Raw genomic sequence first — 27,209 nt, 5'->3', positions numbered from 1 at the left:
CCGCCCTACCTTTCTCCCAGCACCCCAGTCAGAATTAACCCAAAGCTGCGGGGGGTGGGGTCGCAGCTGCATCTGCAGCATCCAGGTGTTCACACCGGCTGTTCCCCAGGCCTTCAATGTGGTGTTTGAGAAAGCCATCCAGAAGACGGCGCCAGCCGACGAGGTGAAGCAGCGCGTGATGAACCTGACGGACGAGATCACCTACTCTGTGTACATGTACACGGCACGCGGGCTCTTTGAGCGGGACAAGCTCATCTTCTTGGCTCAAGTCACCTTCCAGGTATCCAAACTGCAGCCTGTGCACCTGCACTGGCGACCCCTTCCCCCAGCTTGTGTTGGGGGCACAGACTCGCAGGACCCCTAACCAGGTCTGCTGAATACATACTAACAACACTGCTAGCAGCCTGGGAGGACATATGCGCCCGTGTGCCCACACTCCGACGGAAGTATTGGAAGGCCCGCATTCGGTTCAGTTGGCTAAATGGCCAGCCTCAGCTGGGACATTGTGACATGAGCGCAGAGCCAAGGCAGTTAGGAGGCTGAGTCAGGAGGAACACTGAGCCCAGGAGGCCAACATCAGCTGTGAAACATAGCTAGGCCTGCTTGGGAAGGAAAGGAGGGAGGGAAGAAGGGAAGAAGGAAGAAAGGACAGATAGACAGATGGACAGTGGCCTCAGCCCCTTTTGAAAGGACTGCCCAAGGTGACAGATTTATGTGTCCTGGTTCTGGCAACTGGAAGGACCAAGGACTAGGTACGACATCTGGTACCTGTCATCCTGCCGCCATGAAAGAAGAGGATGGGGTGGACTCCTGTTGACAAACCATCTCCCCTAGCAATGGCACACCTGGCCCCACTCCCCAGCAACCACTGACCTGGGGACCATGATCCCAGTATAGGCCAGTCAGGATGGTGCACCCCTTACATTCCAGCACTTAGGAGGCAGAAGCGAGCCGAGCTCTGTGAGTTCATGGCTATATGATCTCCAGGTCAGCCAGGGCTACATAGGGGGACCCCATCTCACCCCACCCAACCACGCAGACACTCCCACACCCTACACCCAAAGATCCCAATGCAGGCTGCTTGTGGGACACATCCCATGGCCACCTACAATACCTATTGGTGCAGCCTGCGACCTCCTTAGTAGACAGGGGTTGGTAGGAATGTTCTGGAACTAAATTGTGGCTGCAAACCCTTGTGGGTGTATGGATGACACTGGGCTGTGTGCTGTAGCGTAAGACGTGTTTTACGTTTGTTTCACCCTGATTTAAAAACCCAAGACCAAAAGGCACTTGTCCACCCTGCCCTGCCCTCAGGTCCTTTCCATGAAGAAGGAGCTGAATCCGGTGGAACTGGACTTTCTCTTGCGGTTCCCCTTCAAGGCAGGTGTGGTGTCACCTGTGGACTTCCTGCAGCACCAGAGCTGGGGCGGGATCAAGGTGGGTCCTCACACTCAGTACCAAACCCCTTCCAACCAGTGCTGGGGATGCCTGTGCCCCATTACGGGTAGAAGCCAGGATGAGCGCAGCTCACAGGCAGTCCTGCGCCTGCTCAAGTCCAGAGGAGAGCCTTCTCCACAGGGACCTGCAGCCAGTCTCGGACCACCCTGTGCCAGCGTCCCTCAGCCTTGCCCTGTTCCAAGTCTGGTCACTCCCCAAGTTCCCAGATTCATTGTCAAGAACCCTCAGGTCCCAGGTCTCAAGTTGCAATCCAAACTGGCCAGAGGAAGGCAGGGGCCCAAGCAGGATACACTGCTGGATATTTAATCACCTGTGAACACCAAGATTGTGGTAGTTACTGAAAAAACCTGTTTCTAGTTGCGGTGTGGCTCAGTCCTTACACACCTTTAATCCCAAACAATGAAGGTAAACTTAATGTGTAGAAGGAAGCACCCAGGTTTGAAAGTGATGTCTAATTGAGTGGCAGACAAAGTGACAAATCAGAGAAAGATTTGACAGAACAGGAATGTGCCCAACTCTCACAAGAAGGGAGAGGGATCAGTGGAGGGGGGAGGGGAAGGGGGAGGCAGTTTTACCTGTAGAGCTGTACAGAGACAGGTTACAGAGAGAACAAGCTAGACACAGGGAAGACAGAATGAGCCAGAGAATGAGAAGAAACCAGAAGATTAGAACAGATTGCCGAAGTTAGGATGAGGCCAAGCTGAGCACTTCAGGAGAAGCGGTGAGAGAGAAGCCAGATTGACTCAGTCAGCTTGGAGTGGAGTTTGAGCCAAAACAGCTGCGTTGACCAGCCAGCCAGGGTTCAGAAAGAGCCAGAAAGGGTGAGCTTATTCAGCAGTAAGTCTCAGAGGCTGAAAACATTCTAGGCCTAGATAACATTGTACAGAGGCTAGAAGCTTCCAGGACTAGGCTTAGGTTAGCAGACAGACCCAGTGAACCTTTGCGACAACAATTACATCAGGTAAATAAAAGTTGCTTTTACAGAGCTATCCCTCACAACACCCTCATTGGAGGGAGAGGGGCTGATGTGCGTCCCCAGGCCACATGCCCCACAGAAGCTTGGCCTGCAGTTGCCAGGAAAAGACAGACAGGGTGATCGTAGTGACAGGCAGGTCACTCTGTCACCCTCCCCAGCGCCCACTAAGAGCCACCTGGGGAAGGTGCCCAGTGACTCAGGGCGTGCATGTGGTCACTGCGCCGCCCACTTCTGCTTTAGGCCCTGTCGGAGATGGATGAGTTCAAAAACTTGGACAGTGACATTGAGGGCTCCGCCAAGCGGTGGAAAAAACTGGTGGAGTCGGAAGCACCCGAGAAGGAGATCTTCCCCAAGGAATGGAAGAACAAGACTGCACTGCAGAAGCTGTGTATGGTGCGCTGCATGAGGCCGGACCGCATGACCTACGCTGTCAAGTGAGCACACCTCAGCCCAAGAGGGCATCCCAGAAACGTGACCGTCTTAGTTCCTCTCCTACCTCAGAGGACAGAGCTAAGTGGGGCCCGTTTGCTAGCACAGCCATGGTGGTGGACTTGGACCTTGAGATCTAAGTCCCTTTTTATGTTGTAGATGTGGTCCCCAACAGCCCTGGCTCACCCTAAACTCGAACTCATTACATAGCCAAAGACTCTAAACTTCTGCTCCTCCTGTGTCTGCCTCCAGGGTGCTAGATTTACATGCGTGCACTAGATTTATATCGTGCATGGCCATGCAAAGGCTGAACCCCAGGCCTTGCACATGCTTGGCGTTTATTGGCTGAACCTTTACCGACCGTACCTCAGCCCTGATCCTGGGTTCTTGCAGACTGTCAGGGTGTCTCAGGGTGTGATGAGCAGGACCTCTGGCCCTCCTGGCCTGTACAGAGGGATGCTCTGAGAGTTTCCCACATTAGGCTCTAAGATTGAAAGCATAATCCTCCCTAGTCATATAAATGGAGTCTCTACATTTGGGGGAGGAAAAAGAAAGGCACAGGGAACCCTAAAGTTAGTGTCAATTAGATGCCAATCACAAGTGAAGAGTTGTAATTTTAAGACCCAAGTCCTCCCTGTGTGTGGCTGGGGCAGGGGNGGGGGGGGGGGGAAAGAAGGGAGGGGCTTAGCACAGAGGAAGATTCTAGAGCTCAGGCTCAGAGGCAAGGGGCTGGCTTCTGTCCATTCCATCTTTCCATACAGCCTACACATAAGCCAAGTTTCCTCAAAGCCACTCACATCCCCACAGAAACCCCCTCAGACAAAGATGGGCCCTGACACAAGTGGACTCGCTGTCCGAGGACTTTTTCTGTTTTGTTTTCCTCAAATGGAAAGGGACAAGGCCAGGATCCATAGGGGACTGAGAAAGGGATAATCATCATAGAGCTGAGCTGGGGGGAGTGGGAGGAGGATCCTGAATTAGGGAGGGAGGGGCATTGGGCAAGCAAAGGTGCCTGACCACCCGGGATGGGCAGTAAACCCTCAGAGCTGGGTTGGAGAGATGGAGCCTCTAGGGTAGCCGTCTGGGTGGAGCTTGCTCCTCCCCTCACCACCCCACATGGACCCTGGAGGCCTCTCAGATCAAGGGAAGCGTCCTGAGCCTCTGGGATGGAAGGGGGAGCAGTTCGCTGGGTGCCCGGCACAGATGAAGGCAAGGTGGGGGATTCGGCTTCACCGGTAGAGCGCTTACCTAGCGTGCACAAAGCTCTGGGTTCAGTCCCCAGCACTGTCTGGTGACACACAGGAACCTGAAATCCCATCATCACTTGGAAAGCTGAGGCAGGAGGGGTCATAGCTGCATGGCAAATACCAAGTCAGCCTGGGCTACTGGACCACCCCAGACCGCCTCTCAAAACATTAATTAATTAATTAATTAGTTAAAATTTGAAAGGCAAGATGCCACTTCCCTCAAGGAAGCCCACCCAGCATGGCCCAACTACCTGGGCTGAAGCCACCCACATATCCCTAGCCCTGGTCCCACGCAGGGCCCAGCTGCCTGCGGTCCCACAGAGCCTGTGTTCCCCTCAGGAATTTTGTGGAAGAGAAGATGGGCAGTAAGTTCGTAGAAGGCCGGAGCGTGGAGTTCTCCAAGTCCTACGAAGAGAGCAGTCCCTCTACACCGATCTTCTTCATCCTCTCCCCCGGGGTTGACCCCCTCAAAGACGTGGAGGCCCTCGGTAGGCACCGACCCAGAAATAGGCCCCCATGGAAAGACAATTCAAAAACCACACGGAGGGACCCCGAATTCCCTAGAGATTGAGGTCAAAACCAACAACTAGCAGGGGGTGCTGGGGTGGAGAAACGGGCCTGGCAGTGGGAAGGGGGCAGGCAGAGGGGAGGGCATGCCATACCATACCTAGAGCCACCACAGCACCTTCCAGTCCAAGGCTGGGGCTGTCCCTAACGGCTTAAAAAGCAGGTCCGCCACCAAACCTCCGTGCTGGCTAGTTTTATGTCAAATTGATACAAGCTAAAGTCATTTGGGAAGAGAGAACCTCAATTGGGAGTGTCCCCACCCGACCAGCCTGTGGATAAGCTGTTGTGGCATTTTCTTGGTTGGTGGTTGACAGGGCGGGGGAGGGGGGTCTAGTCCACTGTGGCGGTGCCACCCTAAGCTGGCGGTCTGGGTGCTGTAAGAAAGCAAGGTGAAGCTGGGCATGGTGGCGCACGCCTTTAATCCCAGGACTTGGGAGGCTGAGGCAGGCGGATTTCTGAGTTCGAGGCCAGCCTGGTCTACAGAATGAGTTCCAGGACAGCCAGGGCTACATAGAGAAACCCTGTCTCGAAAAACCAAAAAAAAAAAAAGAAAACAAGGTGAGCAAGCTGGAGAGCTATGCGCAGCATCCCTCCACAGCCTCCGCCTCCGGGTTCCTGTTGACTTCCCTTCTTGATGGACTGTGACTGAGAGGGAAGCCAAAGAAACCCTTTCCTCCCCAGTATGCTTTTCATCCTGGTGTGACAAACAACAAGAGACCCTGACTAGGCCATCTTCCTGCCTGTTCTCTCCCTGCTAGAAACAGCCCTGACTAAGGTTACTTTTATCACAGCTGAGGGGGAAGACACTGCAAAAGGAAACCTGGGAAAGAGTTGTTTGGGTACAGTTGGAGGAGAGCATCAGATGGCTGGTCACACCACACCTACAGTCAGGCCTTCTTCAGCTCAGTTCTCCTCGCTCAGCGGCTCTTGCTAACACTGGGACCCCTTAATACAGCCCCTCAGGCTGTGGCCACCCCCAACCATAAAACATTTTTATTTTCATTGCTACTTCGCAATTGTAGTTTTGCTACTTCTGAGAATCGTAATGGAAACATTGTATCTCAGATAACCCCTGTGGAAAGGTGGTTCCATGACCAAAGGGACCGCGACCCCCAGGTTGAGAAGCTCTGTTTCTCAGCCTTGCTAGGACACCAAGGCCTAGGGACAGTACCACTCATCCTGAGGTGCCTCCCTTCACAGACTATCTAGAAGGGAGTTTTCCATGGTGAAGCTAAACCTAATCATGCTGGCAATGAAAATTAGCCATCACAAATCTGAAAAAAAAAAAAATTAAGCCGCTATAGCCAGAGCTTGTTATGGCTGTTACCCCATCACCAGAGTCCGCACTTCTTCCCAGATGAAAGTGGGGAGCTCAGGGCTCACACAAGAACACAGTGGTGAGGGTCTCAGTGAGGGCGGTCCCATTTCCATGAAATGCCTGTAACAGGGGCAGAGAGCAGACAGCAGTGCCAGGCAAGAGGAGCAGAGAGGGAGTTCAAGGTCACAAGGCATTGACACATTCTAGGGTGTTGATGGTGGTACCAGAGAGACAGCTGCACAGCAGGGCCAGTTTCCCGAATGTCCCTGGGCCACACCTTTCCAGATGGCCGAAGCATGGTCATGTTACGGGATATGCGTTTCCACCCCACAATAAACGAAATGGGAGGCATACAGTGTTCCCGGCTGTGGAATGCAGTGCCTGACCCACGGTTCTGAATCACCCCGTACTTTTCCTGTTTTCCCTCTCTTTAGGGAAAAAACTGGGATTTACGATAGACAATGGGAAACTCCACAACGTGTCCCTGGGGCAAGGACAAGAGGTGGTAGCCGAGAATGCGCTGGATGTGGCTGCCGAAAAGGGACACTGGGTCATTCTGCAGGTGAGGGCTCTTCTGCCATCATGGTCTCGTCCCTGGGGACAGGATAGAACCTCCCATTGCTGGGGCACCACCTCTACGGCTCCCCAGCACAGAGCCCCTCCAGACCCCCTTACAGCTCCTAAAAGGGTGCTGAGTGGGGGGACAAGGCTGAGTTATCATGAACACTCCTCACCAGTTAGGGTTGACAGGCTGGGTGGGCCCCGTGGGGTCCACCCAGGCCTGAAGCAGAGCTCCTTGCCACAGAACATTCACCTGGTGGCGAGATGGCTGGGTATCCTGGACAAGAAGGTGGAACGCTATAGCTCGGGCAGCCATGAGGACTACCGAGTGTTCATCAGCGCTGAGCCTGCTCCCACGGCTGAGACACACATCATCCCCCAGGGCATCCTGGAAAATGCCATCAAAATCACCAACGAGCCTCCCACGGGCATGTACGCCAATCTGCACAAGGCACTGGATCTTTTCACTCAGGTAGGAAGGGTGACACTGGGTGGCTCCCCCCATGCACAGCCAGGCAAAGGAAACACAGGCCCAGCATGCTAAGATGTCCCTCGAGTCCCAGAGACTCCTCCATGCTGGCTTCCCACCCACACGAACACACCAGCACACTAATGTCACATCAGAATGTGTCCCTGAAAGGGCAAACTCACCGACCTCTTGCCAGCATCACTGCCCTGTCAGTTGGCAGGGGTGCCTGTCATTACTGTGGAGGCCCTGTCCCAGCCAGGGTCACAGCCCTGGCCCCCCACCCCCACCCCGGAGGTATGAAGCTTACTTGGGCAGGCCCAAGGCTTGCTGCTAGGGGCAACGGATGACAGACAGGTGGTGATGCTGTCCCCACTGGAGCTCCAGCTCCATGACCACACGTCCTCTGATACGGCCCTGAACAAGGCAGTCATGTGATCAGGCCCTTCTCCCCTGATGGCTTCTTGTTCCCTCCATAGAGGAAGGTGGGTGCAGGGGCTTGCCTGATACCCTAGAGCTTCAGGGAGCACCAGGCCTGCCTAGCTGGGTTTCCACCTCCACACAGAGCTCATCTGACCTAGCCTCCCAGTCCCCAAGTCAGCTTTATAGCCCTCTCACCTTGTCATCCCCATGGCCACTGTCCCTGCCAGCCCCCTTGCTCTCATCAGCCTCTGCTGTAACCTTCTGTGGGCACACACCGCTTCTTCAGGTGGCAGCCTACACCCGAGGCTTTGGACTCCTGTGTCCTTACCACACACATCTACCCAGACAGGATGCCATCTGAGAAACATGGAACATGGCTATGAATCTACCAAAGACCATTCACAACCTGCTCTTAAAGGGCACAGCTGTCACAGAAGGCTGAGGGTAAAGAGCACATGGCAGGTGCAGGGACAGCTGATGGGCAGCCCGGGACCTAGGCTGGCAGGAGTATGGATGCACTCCCTGGACACGGGAAGGAGAGAGGGGGAGAGAAGCAGAGACAGAGAGACAGAAGGAGTAAGAAGAGGAAGAGAGAAGAGAGAGAGAAGCAGGCAGGTGGCTACCCTCCTGGGTGCCCAGGGTAGTGGTGAACACTGCAGGCCATGCTCGACTGAAGCCTATGGTGTCCCCTTCCTACTCTTGCAGAAAATCTGTGGGTGACAGATGGGCAGGGCACCATCAGTATCACCAGGGGGCCTTCACCTCCAGCCAGCCTGCAGTCTCCTGGATGCACGCCAGTGCCGGGCCAGCTTCTTTTTAATAAATAGGAGTACACTGAAATTGCTCTTAAAAGCTTTATTGGGGCTGGTGAGATGGCTCAGTGGTTAAGAGCGCCGACTGCTATTCCAAAGATCCTGAGTTCAAATCCCAGCAACNACATGGTGTCTCACAACCATCCGTAACGAAATCTGATGCCCTCTTCTGGAGTGTCTGAAGACAGCTACAGTGTACTTACATATAATAAATAAATATTTTTAAAACTATATTGGAGGCCCATCAGATCACTCAGCAAGTAAGGGGGCTCACCACCAATCCTGATAATGTGGGCTCAAGCTGCAGAACCTACATGCAAGCATGCAGGATACAGAGAACCTACATGCTCACATGCATGCATGCACGCACGCACACATTCCCTGCTGAACACATTCACAATAAATTAAGTTTAAATATATATTAAGGACAGGCATGTATGTGTGCCTGTAACCTCAGCACCCACAAGTCTGAAAGAGGATTGAGTCCAGCTGAGCCTGAGCTATGTAGCAAGACCCAGAGTTGTTTTTTTGTTTTTTAAAGATTTATTTATTATATGTAAGTACACTGTAGTTGTCTTCAGACACACCAGAAGAGGGCATCAGATCTCGTTATGGATGGTTGTGAGCCACCATGTGGTTGCTGGGATTTGAACTCAGGACCTTCAGAAGAACAGCCAGTGCTCTTAACCGCTGAGCCATCTCACCAGCCCCCAGAGTTGTTTTGTTGTTGGTGGTGGTGGTGGTTTTTAAAGTATATCATATTGGAAACACATAAACCAGGAACACAGTTGAGTATGTTTCCTGGGGAAATAACCCTGAATGACCCCCTCTGGGCTTTCAGATGGGCACCCGTGGCTGCTATGAGGGATTTGGACTTAGTTTAGATGGAGTCAGTTAATGGCAGAGATAGAGCTGAGCATCCGTGTAGAATCCTCCATCTTGACTTCCTCTTGACCCCCTGACAGGACACCCTGGAGATGTGCACCAAGGAGATTGAGTTCAAGTGCATCCTCTTTGCCCTGTGCTACTTCCACGCTGTAGTAGCCGAGAGGCGCAAGTTTGGTGCCCAGGGCTGGAACCGGTCGTACCCCTTCAACAATGGGGACCTCACCATCTCCATCAACGTGCTCTACAATTACCTCGAAGCCAACCCCAAGGTGAGGGATCCAGGGTGCTAAGCATCCCTGACTAGCTGGTAAGGGACACAACTGCTCCATCCTTCCATTCCTGGGGGTCAGTCGCTGTCTGGGCCAGGCATCTCCGGGTCCTTGGTGTCATATTCAGAGAATTGGAAAAACTGCACACAGACGGGAAAGTGGCAAAGGTGTTTTATTCAGAAGCGAAGGTAGCTGTGGTGCAGATCAGACACCACCAAGGCTCTTCAGCATTGTGACCCCACCACCACCCGAGGCTGCTGTTATTAACCAACACACACACACACGGCTCTTCTTTGTGTTCTTTTAACTAATGGAAATCAACCCACCAAATATGCTATGCTGCCAGGGGCTACAGAGGTCAGGTGCATGTTGATTTCAGGTGAGTGTGGAGGTGCACAGCCACACCCATAAGGTTGAAGCAGGAGGATCTCCAGTTTGAGACTAGATAACACGGGCAACTTCATTAAAAAAAAAAAAAAAGGCAAGGGGTGTGGCTGGGTAGTGTTTGACTGACATAAATAGGACCCTAGATGTCAACATCTAGGATCTCGACTCTGACAGGCAGACACAGGAGTCTGGCTGCACACCAACAGGGGCCACTTGTGAATATGGAGTCAGAATGCTCTGCTGCCCACAGAAGTGGAAACTTAAGGGTTCTTTGGATAGTCAGTTCTGTTGGATGGTGTTTTGCAAACATGTGAAGGAAAGTTTTCCTGAAGTGGACATGGGTAAAAGGCTAAGGCAGACGTGCGAGGAATGTTTAGCTGATGCAGACACAGGAGAGAGGCTGTTCTGCTAAAGCAAGCAGGTGAAAGGACACGTGATGAAAGGTTCTTCGCTCATGGCCTGCATGTATTGGTCCGCCTTACACTGTGGTAGTTGCACTGCTTTTGTCGGGGCTCCGTAGAGAGAAACAACCAAAACTCTTCTAGTGGTGTGCTGCTGCGGTTTCTTGCCCCTTCTGCAGACCGGTTGGCAGCGTGATGTCATCTGAGGACATGTGACTTGGAGGGTATAAACAGGACTCAGTGGACAGTGACAGAGGCTGAGCTAGGCAGCTTCTAGAGCTGGCTACACAATGTTGGTCTTCGCTGATCTTCGCTTCACTGAGTGCGGCAGACTAGAACTTTTCCTGGTGCTCCTGTTGGCCCTGGTCCCTCCTGCCAGGAAGAGGCCTGGCTATGTCTATTAGGTGATGCCGCCACTGCTGACTACTGATGGCTGACTCCACCGAACTGGACTGCTGATGTTTCTATGAAATGTTTACAAATGGATTGAGCTGCCACAGCCAACCTGTGAATTAAACTGCCAATTTCCAGACAACACAGGCAGGAATTGTTCCAAAGAACCTTTCTGAACAGGTCCACTTCCATATCCTTTTCTTTTTCCTATCACTGGTAGGTGGTGGGCTAGAAAGGGAGGTTAAAGTGTTTAAGAACCATCATTAAGGGTTGGAGAGATGGCTCAGTGGTTAAGAGCACTGGCTGCTCTTCCTAAGGTACTAAGTTCAATTTCCAGCAACCACATGGAGGCTCACAACCTTACCCGTAATGGGATCAGATGCCCTCTTCTGGTGTGTCTGAAGACAGCTACAGTGTACCCATATACATGGAATAAATAAATAAACCTGGTTAGAGGTCCTTCTGTGAGCAGCAGTCACCCCGTTGGGTCTGGCAGTCACATACGTCTGGACATTCATAAGCTACAGCTGACTGCAGTCCCCACCTCCCATGGATACCAGTACCTGCCACCGCCAAGGTGGGCTCAGACCCAGCATTCTCTCCAGAAAAGACCAGAGGGCTGCACAGCCAACATTCCAGGCTTCTCTACTTCATTCTTGGTGACTCCGATTCAACAGCAACAGAGACTGTGGGTCCCCAAAAGACAGAGCCCAGACTTCTCCCAAGCCAAGGGGCAAGGACACAGATATTTGGCAGAGAGTGAACTTGACCTGCAGAGAATGTGACAGAGAACCCAGCACTGGTCCAGGGTGACAATCGGTGCCAAGCCGGTGGGGAGTGACCTGAATCTGTGCGTACAGACTGGGGTATCTCAGGCAAGCCGCTCAGCCTCTGACAGGACAGGACTGACAGCCATGCTTCTGAGGTGCATGAGGACAAACGGAAGTCAGCTGCGACAGATGTGTCTCAGGAGCCCTGACCTCCTTACCATCCTCTCACGGAAAGCGTAGTAAAGTGCATGGCTGTCGCTGTGGGCAACCAAAGGACTTTCTGGTCTGAGGCTGGGGGCCCCTGCGCTCTCCTTCAGTGCACAGGCCATGCCTGATACTCAGCAATCACTGACATGGGTGGTCACCATCCAGTACAGCTGTCCTCACAGAATCCTTGCTGCTGTCCCTCTGAGGACCATCTGAGTGATTCTGCAAGCAGGTGGGAGAACCCGCCCCATCTCGCCTGCCTAGAGCCTCCATGATGGAGACTGGGCAAGACCACACAAGATTCATTGTCCTGGTAACACATGCAGCCCGGCTGGAGCAGGAAGGTCGTTTAGGGAGCTAGCACTGCCTTAGAGACACAGTCCCCACCTGTGGTGATGAGGTAGTCCCTGGCTACGTGTCACCCGTGGCACCTCCAATCAAATGCAAACAGAGCAGATGCCAACAGAGACCTCTCGAGAGGGAACACAAGGGGGGTGGTCTTGCCAGAATGGTGTGGAAACCTTTACTCCGCCACAGGAACACACACAGGTTCCAGTCTGCTGAGAACACTATTCCTACAGTGACAGGCAAGTCCTGACACGCCTGGTGTGCCACCCAGCCTGCGCTGGCTGACCTTCCTCCATCAGAGCTCTAGGTTTGGCGGATCCTGGGCACGCACTCAATACACAGCTCATGCCTGATGCTAAGCAACCGCTGGTAGCGATGTCTCCAGTGGATGAGTTCACCGCTTGTGCCTATCCTCTGAGAAGTGCCCCAGGGCTGTGCACCAGGTGGGGGAACCCCAGTCTCTGGTGACCAATCCCTGAGCCCAACGCTTAGAAAAGAAAGCTTTGATGAGGGCTGGAGAGACAGCAGAGGATCAGAGTTTAATCCCAGAAGCCACAAGATGGCTCACAGCTCTAACTCCAGTTCCAGAGGAGCTGATGCCCTCTTCTGGCCTCCACAGGCACTAGGCACACATGTGGGGCACAGACTTACGTTAGAACAGCACCCACCCACACATATTTTTAAAAATACATTTTAAAACCAAAACAAAAAAAAAAAAGTTGAAAGACTGGGGAGATGGTTTTGAGTGTGTGTGTGTGTGTGTGTGTGTGTGTGTGTGTAAAGCTCTGAATGTCCAGTGTGACAACCCGAGTTCGGATCCCCAGCACCCACATAAAGCCACAGTGGCACATGCCTGTAATGTTGGCACTCCTACAAAGACCCAGATCACCCCCAGAAATTCAAGTCAATTAGCTGGGGGCACACAACAGTAAAGAGATCTTATATCAAAGAAGGTGGTGGGTGAGGACCAGTCCTCTGACCTCCACATGTGTGCCACAGCGTATGCTGGCCCCCCACCCAGGCTTACACACACACACACACCCTCTCACACACTAAGATGAGAACTGAAGAGCATCCTGATATTTTGAGTGAAAGGTCACAAGACTAAATCAGATAAATGGTTCCTGAGCCTACTTGATCATCAAAAGCTCTCAGGCAGGGCACTGTCATGGTGGCAAAAATGCCAGCCACCATCTTGGGGAGAAGGCGCGTGTGTCCAAGCTGCTGAGCAAACACAGGTGGCACAGTCCTGCGGCAGGGATGCCCACAGCAGCTCTGAGCACTGGTGCACTGGTGCACAGGTGCCAGGTCTACGGGCTCTATCAGTGTGCCTCGGGAACAAGACTTGTGTGTCAAAGGTCAGGGAGCCTCTGACTTCCTAAAGTGGCAGCCAGAAAGTGAAGCTGTGCAGACATGGACCCCTCTCCCTCAGGCTGCTGTGGGCAGCAGGAACAGGCCACAGCTCCTGGCTTAGTGGACACATAACAAGGCTTTGAAAGACTGTGTGTCTGAGGCAGTGACCCTGGGGCAAGGGCGAGAGACATGGGATTAGGCAGAGGATGGGCTGAAGTGCAAGGAGAGAGAGGGTGGAAAATCCACCTAAGCCAGTGAGAGCTGGGGCCAGGCTATGCACATCTGTGCACATCTACAAGGCTCTACGAGGGAGAGTTGTTAGTATAGTGTATGTGTGCATGTTTGTGTGTACATACATATATATAATGTAGAATTAATTGTGAATAAGCAAAGCCACCAAGCCCAGGAAACCAAAAAGGAACTAGTAGCCCCTGACACTGCGGCATCAGCAGAAAGGCTGACGCCCTACGGAGACGTCCCCACGGAGGGGGATACGAGAGGCTGAAGCTAGCCTGAGGTGGTGGTAGCTCAGGCAGAGGGTCTCAGCGGGGCCAGCCTGAGAAGCCGGACACAGAGGAGCAGTAATGGAGAGAGATGCTCCTCCATAACTAGGCAGTCAGTCACAGGTGGCCCTGAGAGCAGCCTGGGTGCAGGTCCTGCTGAGCCACCCAGCCTCCCAGGCTTGGGAGCTGGGGGTGGGGCACCGCTCACACTTCCCTGCCTTCTCAGGTGCCGTGGGATGATCTCCGCTACCTCTTTGGTGAAATCATGTATGGAGGGCACATCACTGATGACTGGGACCGCCGGCTGTGCAGGACCTACCTGGCAGAGTACATCCGCGTGGAGATGCTGGAAGGGGAGGTGCTGCTGGCCCCAGGGTTTCAGATCCCCCCAAACCTGGACTATAAGGTAGGGAGAGGCACCCCTACTTGGGGACTCTCGTGACTGACTACTCCAAGGGGCCCGTACCACAGAAGCCTTACAGACGCTAGGGGTGTGGAGAGGTGACATGTATGAAGACCTGGGTTCCACCTCCCAGTACTGCAGAAGACCAGTCATGGTGGTCCACAACTATAATTCCAGCACTGGGGAGGGCTGATCTAGGAGCTCAAGGTAGCGAGTTTGAGGCCAAACTGGGCTACACAAAAAACCCCAGCACTCGGGAGGCAGAGGCAGGCGGATTTCTGAGTTCGAGGCCAGCCTGGTCTACAAAGTGAGTTCCAGGACAGCCAGGGCTATACAGAGAAACCCTGTCTAGAAAAACCAAAAACAAAACAAAACAATGAAAATGGCTTTCAGTGACCGAGCAACAATGCGAGCACCCAAAATGAGCAGCAGATGTGGCCCTGGTAATGAGGTGGGAATTCCTGTACATCTGGGGAAGTGGGCAGACAGCAAGCGGGACTCCAGTGGGACAGACCTCATAGGAGGTGCGGTTGATAAACGCCCAGAAGACAGCGGGCCCCAACAGCTTGCTCATAAGCCGCCCTTTCCCAGGGCTACCACGAGTACATTGATGAGAACCTGCCCCCCGAGAGTCCTTACCTGTATGGCCTGCACCCCAACGCAGAGATCGGCTTCCTGACGGTCACCTCGGAGAAGCTGTTCCGAACCGTCCTAGAAATGCAGCCCAAAGAGACAGACTCGGGAGCAGGCACGGGGGTGTCACGGGAGGAAAAGGTAGGCACTGTCGCCTTCCCTGGTAACGGGAGGGAGGTGGCCTAAGCAGTGGGAGGCACAGTGCAGCCCTGGCTGAAGGCAGCACCTGGGCAGCTTGTGAGGCAGCTCTGCCCCCTGTCTTGGGAACTAAATTCTGGAATCAGGGTGTGGTCTACAACTGGTCCCAGGCATCACTGGGCTAATACTTTGGGCACAGAGCTCACAGAACTTTGCTGCAACAGCGCGGCTCCTCCAGGACAAGGAGCTCAGAGGGTAGCCTGGGCACAATTGGTCAGGTGGCTGCATCTCAGAGCACTGTGAGGCAGAGCCTCTGCCCAGTTTGCCTCTGCACCCACTTTCTTACATTGTGGGAATGATCTGTCACACATCAGCTAAGCATGGAGCTAAATAACAAACACGCTAGAACGGGAGTCCAAAGTCCCTCCTTGCTATTCGGGGTCTGAAACTTTTATTATTTGAAACCAGAAATCTACTGCCAGCCAGGTGAACTGCATACACCTATAATCCCAGCACTCCAGAAGCTGTGAGGCAGGAGGATCTCACGTTCAGGGCCAGACTGGGCAGCATGGCATGGACTGAGATGTACTGATGGACGGTGGCGGGTGGCCACTGTGTGTGAGTGGATGGTGGTGACAGTACAGTTCCCACAGAGGTAAATCAGTTCTGTGCCCATGAGAGCACCCAGCAGGGAATGAAGCTGGAGCAGTTGAGCCTGGACACAGCAGGCTACCAGGCTGGAGGCACTCGGCTCTGGTAACACGTGGCTCCGCCCCCCCTTCTGTTGGGGTGCTGCCTCTGTTGGGGTGCTGCCTCAGTTGGTGACATCACAGGCTGCCTGGCACTGGTTTCCAGGTGAAGGCCGTGCTGGACGACATCCTGGAGAAGATCCCAGAGACCTTCAACATGGCTGAGATCATGGCCAAGGCTGCTGAGAAGACTCCTTATGTGGTCGTTGCCTTTCAAGAATGTGAGAGGATGAACATCCTCACCAATGAGATGCGGCGCTCACTGAAGGAGCTGAACCTGGGACTGAAGGTAAAAGCCGCGGTGTCTGCCAGCACGGGCACAGGGCTTGTGCAACAGGCTGGTCTGCAGAGGGCCTGCCACACAGCACACCTCAGGTCTCCAGTCTGTGACTGACTCTTGTCTGAGCCCTTCCCTCCCTGGTCTCCAGTCCTGTGACCTCCAGTACAGGCCACAGAGGTTAGCTACTGCTTGCCCGTGGTCTCGGGAGGTGGGACCATGCTGGTACCTCAGGCACACAGCAGGGGGCTCTCCCCCGTGCTGACCACACCTATCCTCCAAAACGTGACTGTGTCCCTTAGGGTGAGCTGACCATCACAACCGACATGGAAGACCTGTCCACTGCTCTGTTCTATGACACTGTGCCTGACACCTGGGTGGCCCGAGCCTACCCCTCCATGATGGGCCTGGCAGCCTGGTATGCTGACCTGCTGCAACGTATCAGGGTAAGTCACAGGACCCTGGAATCTCCAGCAGCCTATGTGCCATGGCCTCAGGGTCCCCACGGGCCACCACTGCTGAAGCGGGTGGGAAGGCTGGGCCCAGCCCCTCAGATGTCTGATGAGGCAGGTGTGACTTCCCAAGGAGAGAGAGAGCATCAGGGAAGTGAGCACAAAGCCCAGAGTCGTCCCTCGGGGAGTCCCCTCTCTCTGCAGCAAAGACGAGAGCACAAGAGCATGGGCGGCTTCTGGGCCATGCTCCTTTCAGCAGCTCATGTCTTCTTCTAGGAGCTTGAATCCTGGACCACAGACTTCGCCCTGCCCACCACTGTATGGCTGGCTGGCTTCTTCAACCCACAGTCCTTTCTCACTGCTATCATGCAGTCCATGGCCAGGAAAAACGAGTGGCCCCTGGATAAGATGTGTCTGTCTGTGGAAGTGACCAAGAAGAATCGGGAGGACATGACCGCTCCTCCCCGAGAGGGCTCCTACGTGTACGGGCTCTTCATGGAAGGTAACTTGTCTGTTCAAGAAACCTCCAGAACCACGTCCACTCAGCTGTAAAAGAGACAGAGCGGGCACAGTGCCACACTGAGCGCTAGAGGGGACTGAGGTGTGAAGGCCTGGAGGACTGCTAGGATTCCATGGGCTGTAGGAAGATCCCATCTCAAAAAGAGAGACAACCCTCATTCCAGCCTCTAGCCCAGACAGGAGCATATGTGTGCAGAAAACTTAAACCACTCAGTCGTGATGAGGAATGTGGCCTCTAACCTCAAACTGGAGCTTTGCTGAATCTGGGGCTCAGGACATGTGGGCTGACCCCCAGCTAGTGATGGGGGTCACCTCTGCCAGCATTCCTACTGAGGCTCCCCTAGGTAAAGGCTTCGAGGAGGAAGGCTGTCCAGGCCACCCACCAAGCCAGGACAGCAGGAGGGAGAGCAGTAGGGCACCATTAGAATCTACTCTGCAGGCAGAAGGCTGTTTTCTTGGAATCTGTGCTGTGTCAGGACCAGGCCACCCAAGCGTCATCGCCCACTGCCCACATTACTTGAGCAAGTACACAACAGCCATTCTCCATGTTTATTGTGATTCCAATGCCACGCAGGACACAAACACCATTGGCTAGGATGAGAGACGACAGCAGTGTGGCTAAGGGCAGATAGTGTTTATATGTGCATCTATATATATAACTTATTCCCTCTGTACACAGACAGTAGACATTACACAGGAGGGATTGGGAAGGAACATTGCTGGAATCTGAGCTGCGGTCAGTTTTCTCTGCCACTGACATTAAGAAGGCTGAGATGAAGCTCTGAAAAGATGCAGCCTCAGAGCCATTAGGGCATGCAGAGTCACCTCGGAGTCCTCGGTTCACACTCCTCCATGTTTGGCACTCTCAGACCCTGGCCTGAACTCTTCATGGCTCCCAGTCACTGGCCTGTCTCTGAAAAGAGTGGGGAGGTTGGAGGCCAGGCCTCTCTCCCTACCGTGCCTCCCTTTTTCACGGTCAGCATCCAAACAGTGGGTTCGGCCTCCCCTAGGGCACCCAGACCCTCAGCTCCATTGTCCCCACAGGAGCTCGCTGGGACACCCAGACTGGAGTCATTGCTGAAGCCCGGCTGAAGGATCTGACCCCAGTAATGCCCGTCATCTTCATCAAGGCCATTCCTGTGGACCGAATGGAGACCAAGAACATCTATGAATGCCCCGTATACAAGACGCGTATCCGAGGACCCACCTATGTCTGGACTTTTAACCTGAAGACCAAAGAGAAGGCGGCCAAGTGGATCCTGGCAGCTGTGGCACTGCTCCTGCAGGTGTAGCCGCACCTACAGCGTGACCAGGCCCGTGCCGACCCTGCCTGATCCTAATCAGAAACCTCGCCTAGCATCCGACACATTTTACCACTTTTGACTTCTTACAAACCCAGTGCTCCTGGGCTATGGAACGGGCGGGGGGTGCATGTATGTGTACAGATTAAAACAATTGCAATCATTGTGCCAGTCTGATGCACTCAGCTCCCAATGCCACACACAGCAGTGAAGCCTGATTCCAGCAGCTAAGGGGCCAGCATCCTGGGAAACCAACCCTGAATCTCACTTTCAGGGAGCCCAGGAACTTGTCTCGAGCAAGCAGTAGGTGGGGTCAGGGTACAGAACTCACCCTTTGGTCTGACGCAGCACACAAAGTGCCACAGCCAGGGCACGAGGTGCTCCCTCTACACAGTAGCATCTATACTGAGCTCAAGAATAAACAAGAGCCTGCAGTAATCCCCATGCCCGCCTTCCTAACGACTGTCCCAGAACTGAAAAAGCCAGCTGTGACAGAGACAGGAGCCACGCAGCCACCAACAGGACCAGAGTAAGGACAACAGGAGCTGTCACCACATGCTGTGCCCTGGGGTCACGGGTTTCTCCTGCCTGCAGTAGGGCAGCAGTGGTACAGACTAGAGCCCCTCCCCCACCCCACGCCTGTGCTTGTGTCGGTCCCACCTCACCCAGTCATGCACGTCCTTACAAATGTTCCGGACCCATCTGTGGGGTGGCTATGGGAGCTACTTGGTTTTTTTCCACCTAACATGTATGCCCAGGCATGCACAGACACCCCTTGGGGCCACAGCAGACTGCAACCCCTTTCAACAGCCCTCTTCAGTAGGCACCTGCCCCAGTGATGATGGGCTGAGGCCCCGCTGACTGACTGGTTGAATCTGTTTGTATCGGAACCATCAGCAGGAAAGAGAAGCCAAGCCTCAGAGACCAACAGTACTGATGCCGAACGAACACAGCAAGGTAGCCAGAGTACAAGCAAGCAGCAGGACATGGGGAGATAGGCAAGAGGACACTAGGGCGATGGGAAACAGCCAGCAAAGCCTCTGCTCCAGCAGGACGGGTGCTCCCTGTGAGGCAGGGCACCACTTTCTGGGGTTCTAAGCCTTCAAAGTTGCAAAGCAAAGCTCAGCTCCTTGGCCGCTGCCCCACCCCAGCCTGTCTGATCTTCTGGGACCATGTGCCTGAAGGACAGTCACCTTAGGGAAGAGGCCCTGGTACCTGAGCCCCAACCAGGGACAGAGGGACTCTACCCTCCTTGGGGAACCTAGCTGCTGTGCACTGCTTCTGCTGGCCAGGAGGGGGCACTGTAGCTCCCTCACATGGCACAGCCAGCAGGCTCCAGGCAACGAGTTTCAATCCCTGGTAATAACACAAAATGAGTTTTTTTCATTTTGCCTTTGAAGCCTGAAATGAAGCAGTGATTTACTCCACACATAGAAATTGTGAGTTGACAAAATTATCTCCAAACGTTCCAAAGGCCGAGCTACCTGCAGGTATCTGGAACAAAGTGCCAGAGTCGGACTTAAGAGCCCAGATCTGCAGAGAGGAGTCCCAAAAGGCAGGTCAAAAGGAGGGTCACTCTGCCCAGTGCTGCTCATTCGAATGCCAGTGCCCTATATGCCAGCCTCTGCACACAGAAGCCCAGCCCCCTGCAGCTTCTGTCGCTGGTGTCAGTTGTGCCTGGGTCACACACAAGGCTGAGCGCTGCTGCCAAGGACAGCACTGCCCCACCTTGTGAGCAGCAGTCGTCCGGGCTATGGCTGGGTGTTCCTGACTCTGGAGGCTCCCCTACTGTGTAGCCAGTCACTGTGGCAAGGCCAGTCAGCCACAGCTTGTTGATCTCAACAGAGGCAGCGTCACTGCTGTGGGGTCCCTATGGTTGTTCCCTGCACAGCAGACTCAAGTTTCCAGGCTCCCAGAGACCCTGGGGAGGAATGGATAGGAGAGCAGGCGTCTCTAAGTGCACTGGAGGGGACCTGCTGTGAGGAGGTACTCAACATCTGAACCGGCCTATCATAAGCTGGAACCTAACTAGATGGTGGTAGTGCACACCTTTAACCCCAGCACTGGGGAGGCAGAGGCAGGCAGATCTGAGTTAAAGGCCAGCCTGGTCTATAGAATGAGTTCCAGTTCAGCCAGGGCTACACAGAAAAACCTGTCTCAAAACCATTCCCCACCCCCCAAAAGCAACAGAAGTAGCAACTTCAGATGTCATGTCAAACCAAAAACACTAAAATGAGCCAAGTACAGTAGTACATGCAGGTGATCCCAACACTTGAGGGATTGAGGCAGGAGGATTACCATGAATTTGAGGCCAGCTTAGTCCTACTTCTCCAGGCTTACACACATTGTCTGGTTAGGAAGTCATCTGTGAATGAATCATGTGTGATGGAAACAGTAGGCACTGGGTTTAGAGACATGGACATGTGTCACCAGCCTGGCAGAGCAGCTGCTGGAGAGAGAGGCTGGCCCTCAGGTACATCTCACTGTACATTCGTATAATATTTAAGTATGACTGAAAAAGATAAAAGTGATTAAAGGTTATTTTGTTTTTCCAGACAGGGTTTCTCTGTATAGTCCACACTGGCCTTGAATTCACAGACATCCTCCTGCCTCTGCCTCCTGAGTGTAGTGGTATATAATCACTGTCCCTGTCTGATAAAAGATTTTTTTTTTTTTGTTTTTTTGTTTTTTTGTTTTTTCGAGACAGGGTTTCTCTGTATAGCCCTGGCTATCCTGGAACTCACTCTGTAGACCAGGCTGGCCTCAAACTCAGAAATCCTCCCACCTCTGCCTCCCAAGTGCTGGTATTAAAGGCATGAGCCACCATGCCCGGCAAAAGATTTTTTTTAAAAAGATGAAATCCTGCTAGGCCTGGTGGTCCATGCCTTTAATCCTAGCACTTGAGAGGCAGAGACAGGTGGATCTCTGTGAACTCCAGGCTGGCCAGGGCTAGCAAGGAGACCTTGTCTCAAAGTAAATAAAGTAAAAATGAAGGCATGAGGAAGAAAGGCCGGAGGAGGAGGAGAAGCGAAGGTCCCCAGGCAGACCCCTCTGCCCCTCCTGGCTGCATCGGGTCCTGAGAGCCCACGGCTCACACCCGAGAGCCCGCGGCTCTGCACAGCAAAGCAGCTCAAGTGAGGCCATGATCCCACCTGTCAGACCAACCACATTCTCCTAGTGCCCGGGCTCTGGGCAGGCAGAGCTTACTACATGAGCAATGGGAGCATCAAGCTGCCTCTCTGACATCACACTAACCTGCTTCGGATCAGGGAAGACAGGCTGTCTGTCCGTCATGCTGTGTGCCATTCCGTCGCCTATGTGCCCGAGCACACACCACACACAACCTTAGCTCTCTAGAACAGCTCCTCCGTCTTTAAGCACTGTCTGTCACAGGGCCACACCACACTCTGCCTAGAGCGGGGACAGAAAGAAGCCCCTCTATGGCCCTTGCCCCAGAACCCTGTGCAGGGAGAGCAGGAGGAGACAGATGAAGCTGGCCTCACCACAGGTGGCCCCAGCCAAGGGCAGCATCACTTGGGAGGAGTGGGGGGAGGAGCAAAGTTCAGCACTTACTTTCAAACTACTGTCCACAACCACCCAACATTGCTGTACCAAACAAAAGAAGCAGTGGATAGACAGACAAGGCTGCCAATTCTCTCAAGGATCCCTTCACAACACTCCTGCCCTACTTTGAATCCCCAGCACCTGCCTCTTCTCAGAAGAAGTTCTTGATCAGTGGGGTCACCATCTTCACCCACAGCTTGACCTGCCGCCCCGGCTGCTCAAAGGTTGCAGAGGTCACCACACCAGACCGCAGGTAGAGCTGCTCTTGCTCCTGAGAAGAGAAAGGACAGTCAGGTACTAGACGTGGGTCAACCTGTGGTTCCCAGACACCTGGTACAACAGAGCTCTCTGTCCACAGACCAGTCAGAGGCGCCATCCACACAGCCTCCTGAGGACCCCAGCCAAGGGCTCTGCCTCTGTACATCGCTGATTTAGCTCAGCAGTTAGAGCTGGTGGGAAAACTATTTTAGATGTTTACCCCTCATGAAATAAATTAGTATGGGGGCTGGAGAGATGGCTCAGCAGTTAAGAGCAATAACTGTTCTTCCAAAGGTCCTGAGTTCAAATCCCAGCAACCACATGGTGGCTCACAACTATCCGTAATGAGATCTAATGCCCTATTCTGGTGTGTCTGAAGACAACTACAGTGAACTTACATATAATAAATAAATAAATCTTAAAAAAAAAAAAAAAGAAATTAGTATAAGTTAAGATAATAAGAAAAGCGGTCTGGGATAGGTGTCAATCAGGAGTAGCAGTATTACTAGCTCATCATGTGCAACACAGAAAAGAAGTGTCTAACACATGGCAGGTTCCCTTCCACCAACTGCAGGTCACTGTGCAGTATCAGCCACCACTGCTGAAGGGAAGTGACACTCGCCAGAGGTTGTCCCAAGAAAGCAACTATGATCTCACCCCCACACTAAGATCTTTACAGACATTTGTGCAGCCACATTTACAGTGGAGAAAGGCTGGAAACCACCTAAATATCCAGTATTCACTTATAAATTAACCCAGATGACAAACCAGTGTCAAGACTGACGTAACAGAGGAAAGTAAAAAAAAAAAAAAAAAAAACATAAACCAGACACGAGACACACAACATATAACACATGACCACCAGACATCAAACCCTTCAGATACTCAAGTCCTGAACCCAACAGTGGCTCGTACGCGCTCACACAGGCACGTTTTACCCTGTTTCGGCGTTGGCAATCGGGCCCAGAGCCTCATGCGTGTCAGGTGAGCAGAGTGCTCCACCACCCAGCTACAGCTCCTCTAAGATAGGATCTCACTAAATTACCTAGGCTGGCCTTGAACTTACAGTCCTTCTGTGTCAGCTTCCAGAGCTGCTGAGATTACAGTCCTGAACCACCTGGCCTGCCTCTCACATAGACATTTTATGTATATCTGTACATAGATATGAGTGTATACATGCAGTGCCCACAGAGGCCAGAAGAGGGCATCCTGGAGCTGAAGTTACAGGCAGTTGTGAGCCTCCCGGGGGGGGGGCGCTGGGTCCTCTACAAGAGCTGTACAGACTCTGATCTCCAGCCGGGTCTCAAGACTTTTCAATACCATGATATTTAACATATCTAATACCACTGTAAATGTAAGATGTAACATCATCAATGTCGTGTATTGCACGATGTCCAAGTCAGAGCGAATCTCCCCTAAGTATCTCCCATTCACAGTGGAAGGCTGGGAGCCAAAACAAAGACACAGTGAGTCCCATGAAGACAGTTTCTTCTGTTGCAAACAGTGTTTAAACTTTTACCTTTAAAAGACACATGCGAACTGACTGGTAAAGGCACTTGCCTCCAAGCCTGACAACTCCTACAGTAGGAGAGAAGGGACTCCTTTAACTTGTCCACACCGTGTTGTGGCACCAGTGTGTGTGTGTGTGTGTGTGTGTGTGTGTGAGAGAGAGAGAGAGAGAGAGAGAGAGAGAGAGAGAGAGAGAGAGAGAGAGTGAGTGTGTGTGGGAGAGAGAGAGAGTGTGTGAGAGAGAGAGAGAGAGAGAATATGAGAATGTGTACACAGGAGGGATGGTAATAAAAGAAAACTATGATACACATGCTTGTCTCCAACCCTATTAGGTTTGTGGAACTGGGTCTGTGGAGATTTCTGCAAACCAGCCCCCCTCCCCCAAACCAGAGCTGGCTCCTCCATGGAAACAACCCATAGAACCTAAGACTGGTATTCGTGGTGTTCTGGCTGGTTTTGTGTGTCTACTTGACACAAGCTGGAGTTATCACAGAGAAAGGAACCTCCCTTGAGGAAATGCTTTCATGAGATCCAGCTGTAAGGCATTTTCTCAATTAGTGATCAAGGGGGGAGAGCCCACTGTGGGTGGTGCCATCCCTGGGCTGGTGGTCCTGGGTTCTATAAGAGAACAAGCTGAGCAAACCAGGGGAAGCAAGCCAGTAAGGAACATCCCTCCATGGCCTCTGCATCAGCTCCTGCTTCCTGACCTGCTTGAGTTCCTGTCCTGACTTCCTTTGGTGATGAACAGCAATGTGGAAGTGTAAGCCAAATAAACCCTTTCCTCCCCAACCTGCTTCTTGATTATGATGTTTGTGCAGGAATAGAAATCCTAAGACACATGGCATGTGGGAACTGTCACGATGAGGAAGCCAGCTGTGGGGACATTTGTATGGACACCCTACACATGCTGTCCTCTTGTACCCTCATGTTGTCCTGGCACAAGAACATCCCTGAACATCTGGGCCACACCTACACCCATTCTGAGGATCACAGCTTCATGACCATCAGCGTACACAGGAGCCCTGACAGAGCCTTGCAGAGCCAGCATCATTGGGGGGAGGAGGAGGAACAGGAGGAACAGCAGCTGCTATCTCAAGTATGTCATTTGAGAAATCAGCTCAGGCCAGGCAGTAGTGGTGTACACCTTTAGTCCCAGCACTTGGAGGCAGAGGCAGGAGGATTTCTGAGTTCGAGGCCAGCCTGGTCTACAGAGTGAGTTCCAGGACAGCCAGAGCTATACAGAGAAACCCTGTCTCAAAAAAAAAATGAAAAGAAAGAGAAAAAAAGAAACCAGCTCAGGAAGGGACAGACTCATCAGCAGCCCCTCCAATCAGCGGCGCTGAGAGGGCGCCTCACCCAAGTCCCTGCAAAAGTCCCTGAGTCCCTGCCCAGAGGTGGGCCGGCCCAGCACCACCCCCTGCGCCTGCTTCCAACCTGCGATTGTCAGAGGCACCCATGCCAAACTTCCAAACTCGGTCCCCACGGCTGGCTTTCCCATCATGCCAGTCTCCACATGCCATGAATACCAGCCTCAGGTTCTATGGGCTGTTCCTGTGGAGGAGCCAGCTTGGGACTGGTTTGTGAAGTCTCCACAGACTCAGCTCCAGTTCTGCTCTTTAGTAAACACCCAGCCAAGATCTCAATTAAATTACCAGAAACACTTCTGCGTCCTCAGAGAGGCCACAGCAGGGATGGAGGAGGAAGTCAGCTGGTAGGGGTCACAGTGCTGTGCGAGGAGTCTTTCTCAGGTCACAAGTGGGAAGCTGTGCTCTCTGAACAAAACCAGGAAGTTTTCAGTTCTTATTGTTTGCTCTACAAGGGAGGGACTCAGGGTTCTGATAACAATATCTTCCATTTTCAAGGCTCGATACACAGACAGGGCCCTTCCCTGGGTCCCAAGAGAACTCCAGCAGACTTCTGAGTGCGGGACCACAGGCCACGGGCTGGGTACTCGAGGCAGCACACAGCACTCAGCAACCAGACACTGAAGGTCAGGAGGCCAGCTGCAGGCCTCAAAGTACACTGAAGCAAATGGAGCCATCTAGAAACACATCTCTACTTCACAGACCCTGAATCAATACACTGTAGAGAATGGAAGCGCTACAGCAGCTTGGGCTGCCACCTTCCCACCATCAAAAGCCCCTGGGAGGCAGGTTTGGGAAGAAACTATCCCAAGTATGTCATTTGAGAAATCAGCTCAGACCACAACCAGCCTGGCCTTTCTCAAAATCCAGGATGTGGGTTTAAGTCCCCATCTCAGGAAGTAGGGTCTTGTCAGTATTAGGACCTGGGGCACAGGCCTCGGCACTTGCTTGCCCCAATCTCCCAGAACTCATTTTTGCCTAGGCCAGAATCATTAGCAGCTCTCTCTGGGGAGGCATCTGAGCACGGAGCTCTCTGCAGCAGCGAGAACAATCCGGCAGACCCACTGTCCAGAGCCACAGGCTTGCCCCTTCTTCACAGTCTGGCTCCAAGGCTAACAGTTACTGTTATGGGAAGCCTCATCTGAAGGAAATCTGCTAGCACACCCAATCACCCGCTGGCTATAGGGCATGGCCGCTATCACTTCCCCTTGCCCTGTCACAGAGCCCTTACTGGCACCTGGCCCTCGGTGACAAGGTTCCAGACACAGTAGCAGGTTCAAAGAACAAAGCAGTAATAGCCACTTCCCCACCCACCCATCAGCAAAGCTGTGGAACAGCGATTCCCAAACACCACAGCCTGACGTCAGTGCGCAGGCTAGCGGGAGGGCTCAGCACAGAAGGAGCCTGCCCAGTAAACATGAGACACAAACACTGAGAGCTCATTTGCATAAATGGACCTCTACCTTTCACACAGGTGTTGTGGCACATTCACATCACACTCACACTCATCTCATAAACACATGATACACACTTAAAAAATAACCAAAATAAAAGCCACCAAGTGTGGCTCTGGAGGTCTGCCTGGAGCAAGGGTCCTACATCCAAGACTCCAATAGGAATCTTGTCCCAACCCACACAGGGGCTCCTACAAAGCAAAGCTTTTAGGTCCTACCAACACCAAAGTACAGGGCTCTACTGCAGGAGAATTCACAGGACAGCATTTTTGAGTCCTGAGTTGTCTGTTGCCTGCTCCACAGGGAGGGCCAAAGCCACAGCCACAGCCACAGCCACAGCCAAACCCTGGGATTCACCCTCCCTTTTAGAAACAACTGGACCCCATACCCCAGTGAGGAAGTGGTGGTCTCTCCAGCATGGAAGGAGGGAATGGCCTCGGCGAGGTTCAAGCCTACCCTGGCAGTGTGATCAATAGTCAAAGGTCTAGCCTTGCAGGGTTTCTGTTAGACTTAAGGGACACACGATCTCATTTCCTATCTTAGCTGACAAAGGCAGGAGACGCCTGTGAGGACAACCATGTACCCAAGAACCCTACCACTCCAACCAACCTGATGAAGCTGCTGCTGCAGGGACCGGCTCTCCGTCACGATGGCAATCTGGGCCTCCAGGTCCCGGTGAACTGACCTGTACCCAAAATTAGGAGAGCCAATCAGCGTGAGGCAGGGCAGGCTGCTCCCTGCCAGGTACAGCCAGAGGCCTGCGGGAAAAGGAAGTGCAGACAGGAAGTGAGCTCAACACCTGCCAGGTCTCT

At 53.0% G+C, this 27,209-nt stretch overlaps 2 protein-coding genes across 4 annotated transcripts in view; one reads left to right on the top strand and one right to left on the bottom strand.

Moving 5' to 3' along the window:
• Positions 1-19,793, top strand: part of Dnah17 (dynein axonemal heavy chain 17) — a 103,781-nt gene extending 83,988 nt beyond the window's left edge. The window contains exons 69-81 of one of the 2 annotated variants that reach the window (XM_021213637.1): positions 110-280; positions 1,315-1,437; positions 2,675-2,868; positions 4,450-4,598; positions 6,430-6,563; positions 6,786-7,028; positions 9,223-9,414; positions 14,003-14,182; positions 14,771-14,953; positions 15,806-15,988; positions 16,279-16,422; positions 16,705-16,930; positions 17,992-19,793. In XM_021213637.1, the coding sequence (XP_021069296.1) occupies positions 110-280; positions 1,315-1,437; positions 2,675-2,868; positions 4,450-4,598; positions 6,430-6,563; positions 6,786-7,028; positions 9,223-9,414; positions 14,003-14,182; positions 14,771-14,953; positions 15,806-15,988; positions 16,279-16,422; positions 16,705-16,930; positions 17,992-18,239 (2,370 nt within the window). In that variant the 3' untranslated portion in view covers positions 18,240-19,793. The remainder of the gene's footprint in view (positions 1-109; positions 281-1,314; positions 1,438-2,674; positions 2,869-4,449; positions 4,599-6,429; positions 6,564-6,785; positions 7,029-9,222; positions 9,415-14,002; positions 14,183-14,770; positions 14,954-15,805; positions 15,989-16,278; positions 16,423-16,704; positions 16,931-17,991) is intronic. The other variant, XM_021213638.2, reaches the window with a different exon arrangement.
• Pgs1 (phosphatidylglycerophosphate synthase 1) overlaps positions 17,483-27,209 on the bottom strand; it is a 38,064-nt gene continuing 28,337 nt past the window's right edge. Inside the window, exons 8-10 of one of the 2 annotated variants that reach the window (XR_003845139.1) lie at positions 27,007-27,082; positions 21,958-22,083; positions 17,483-18,084 (exon numbers count right to left, since the gene is read on the bottom strand). Coding sequence is in view for 1 of the 2 variants with exons in the window: in XM_021213639.1 (XP_021069298.1) it covers positions 21,964-22,083; positions 27,007-27,155 (269 nt within the window). In the remaining variant the exon portion in view is untranslated. Of the gene's footprint in view, positions 18,085-21,957; positions 22,084-27,006; positions 27,156-27,209 lie in introns of both variants that reach the window. The other variant, XM_021213639.1, reaches the window with a different exon arrangement.

Source organism: Mus pahari, chromosome 14 (genome assembly GCF_900095145.1).
Source record: "Mus pahari chromosome 14, PAHARI_EIJ_v1.1, whole genome shotgun sequence".
Taxonomy (NCBI): domain Eukaryota; kingdom Metazoa; phylum Chordata; class Mammalia; order Rodentia; family Muridae; genus Mus; species Mus pahari.
Note: the sequence above shows the minus strand (reverse complement) of the source record. Positions and strands in the feature narration are given on the sequence as shown.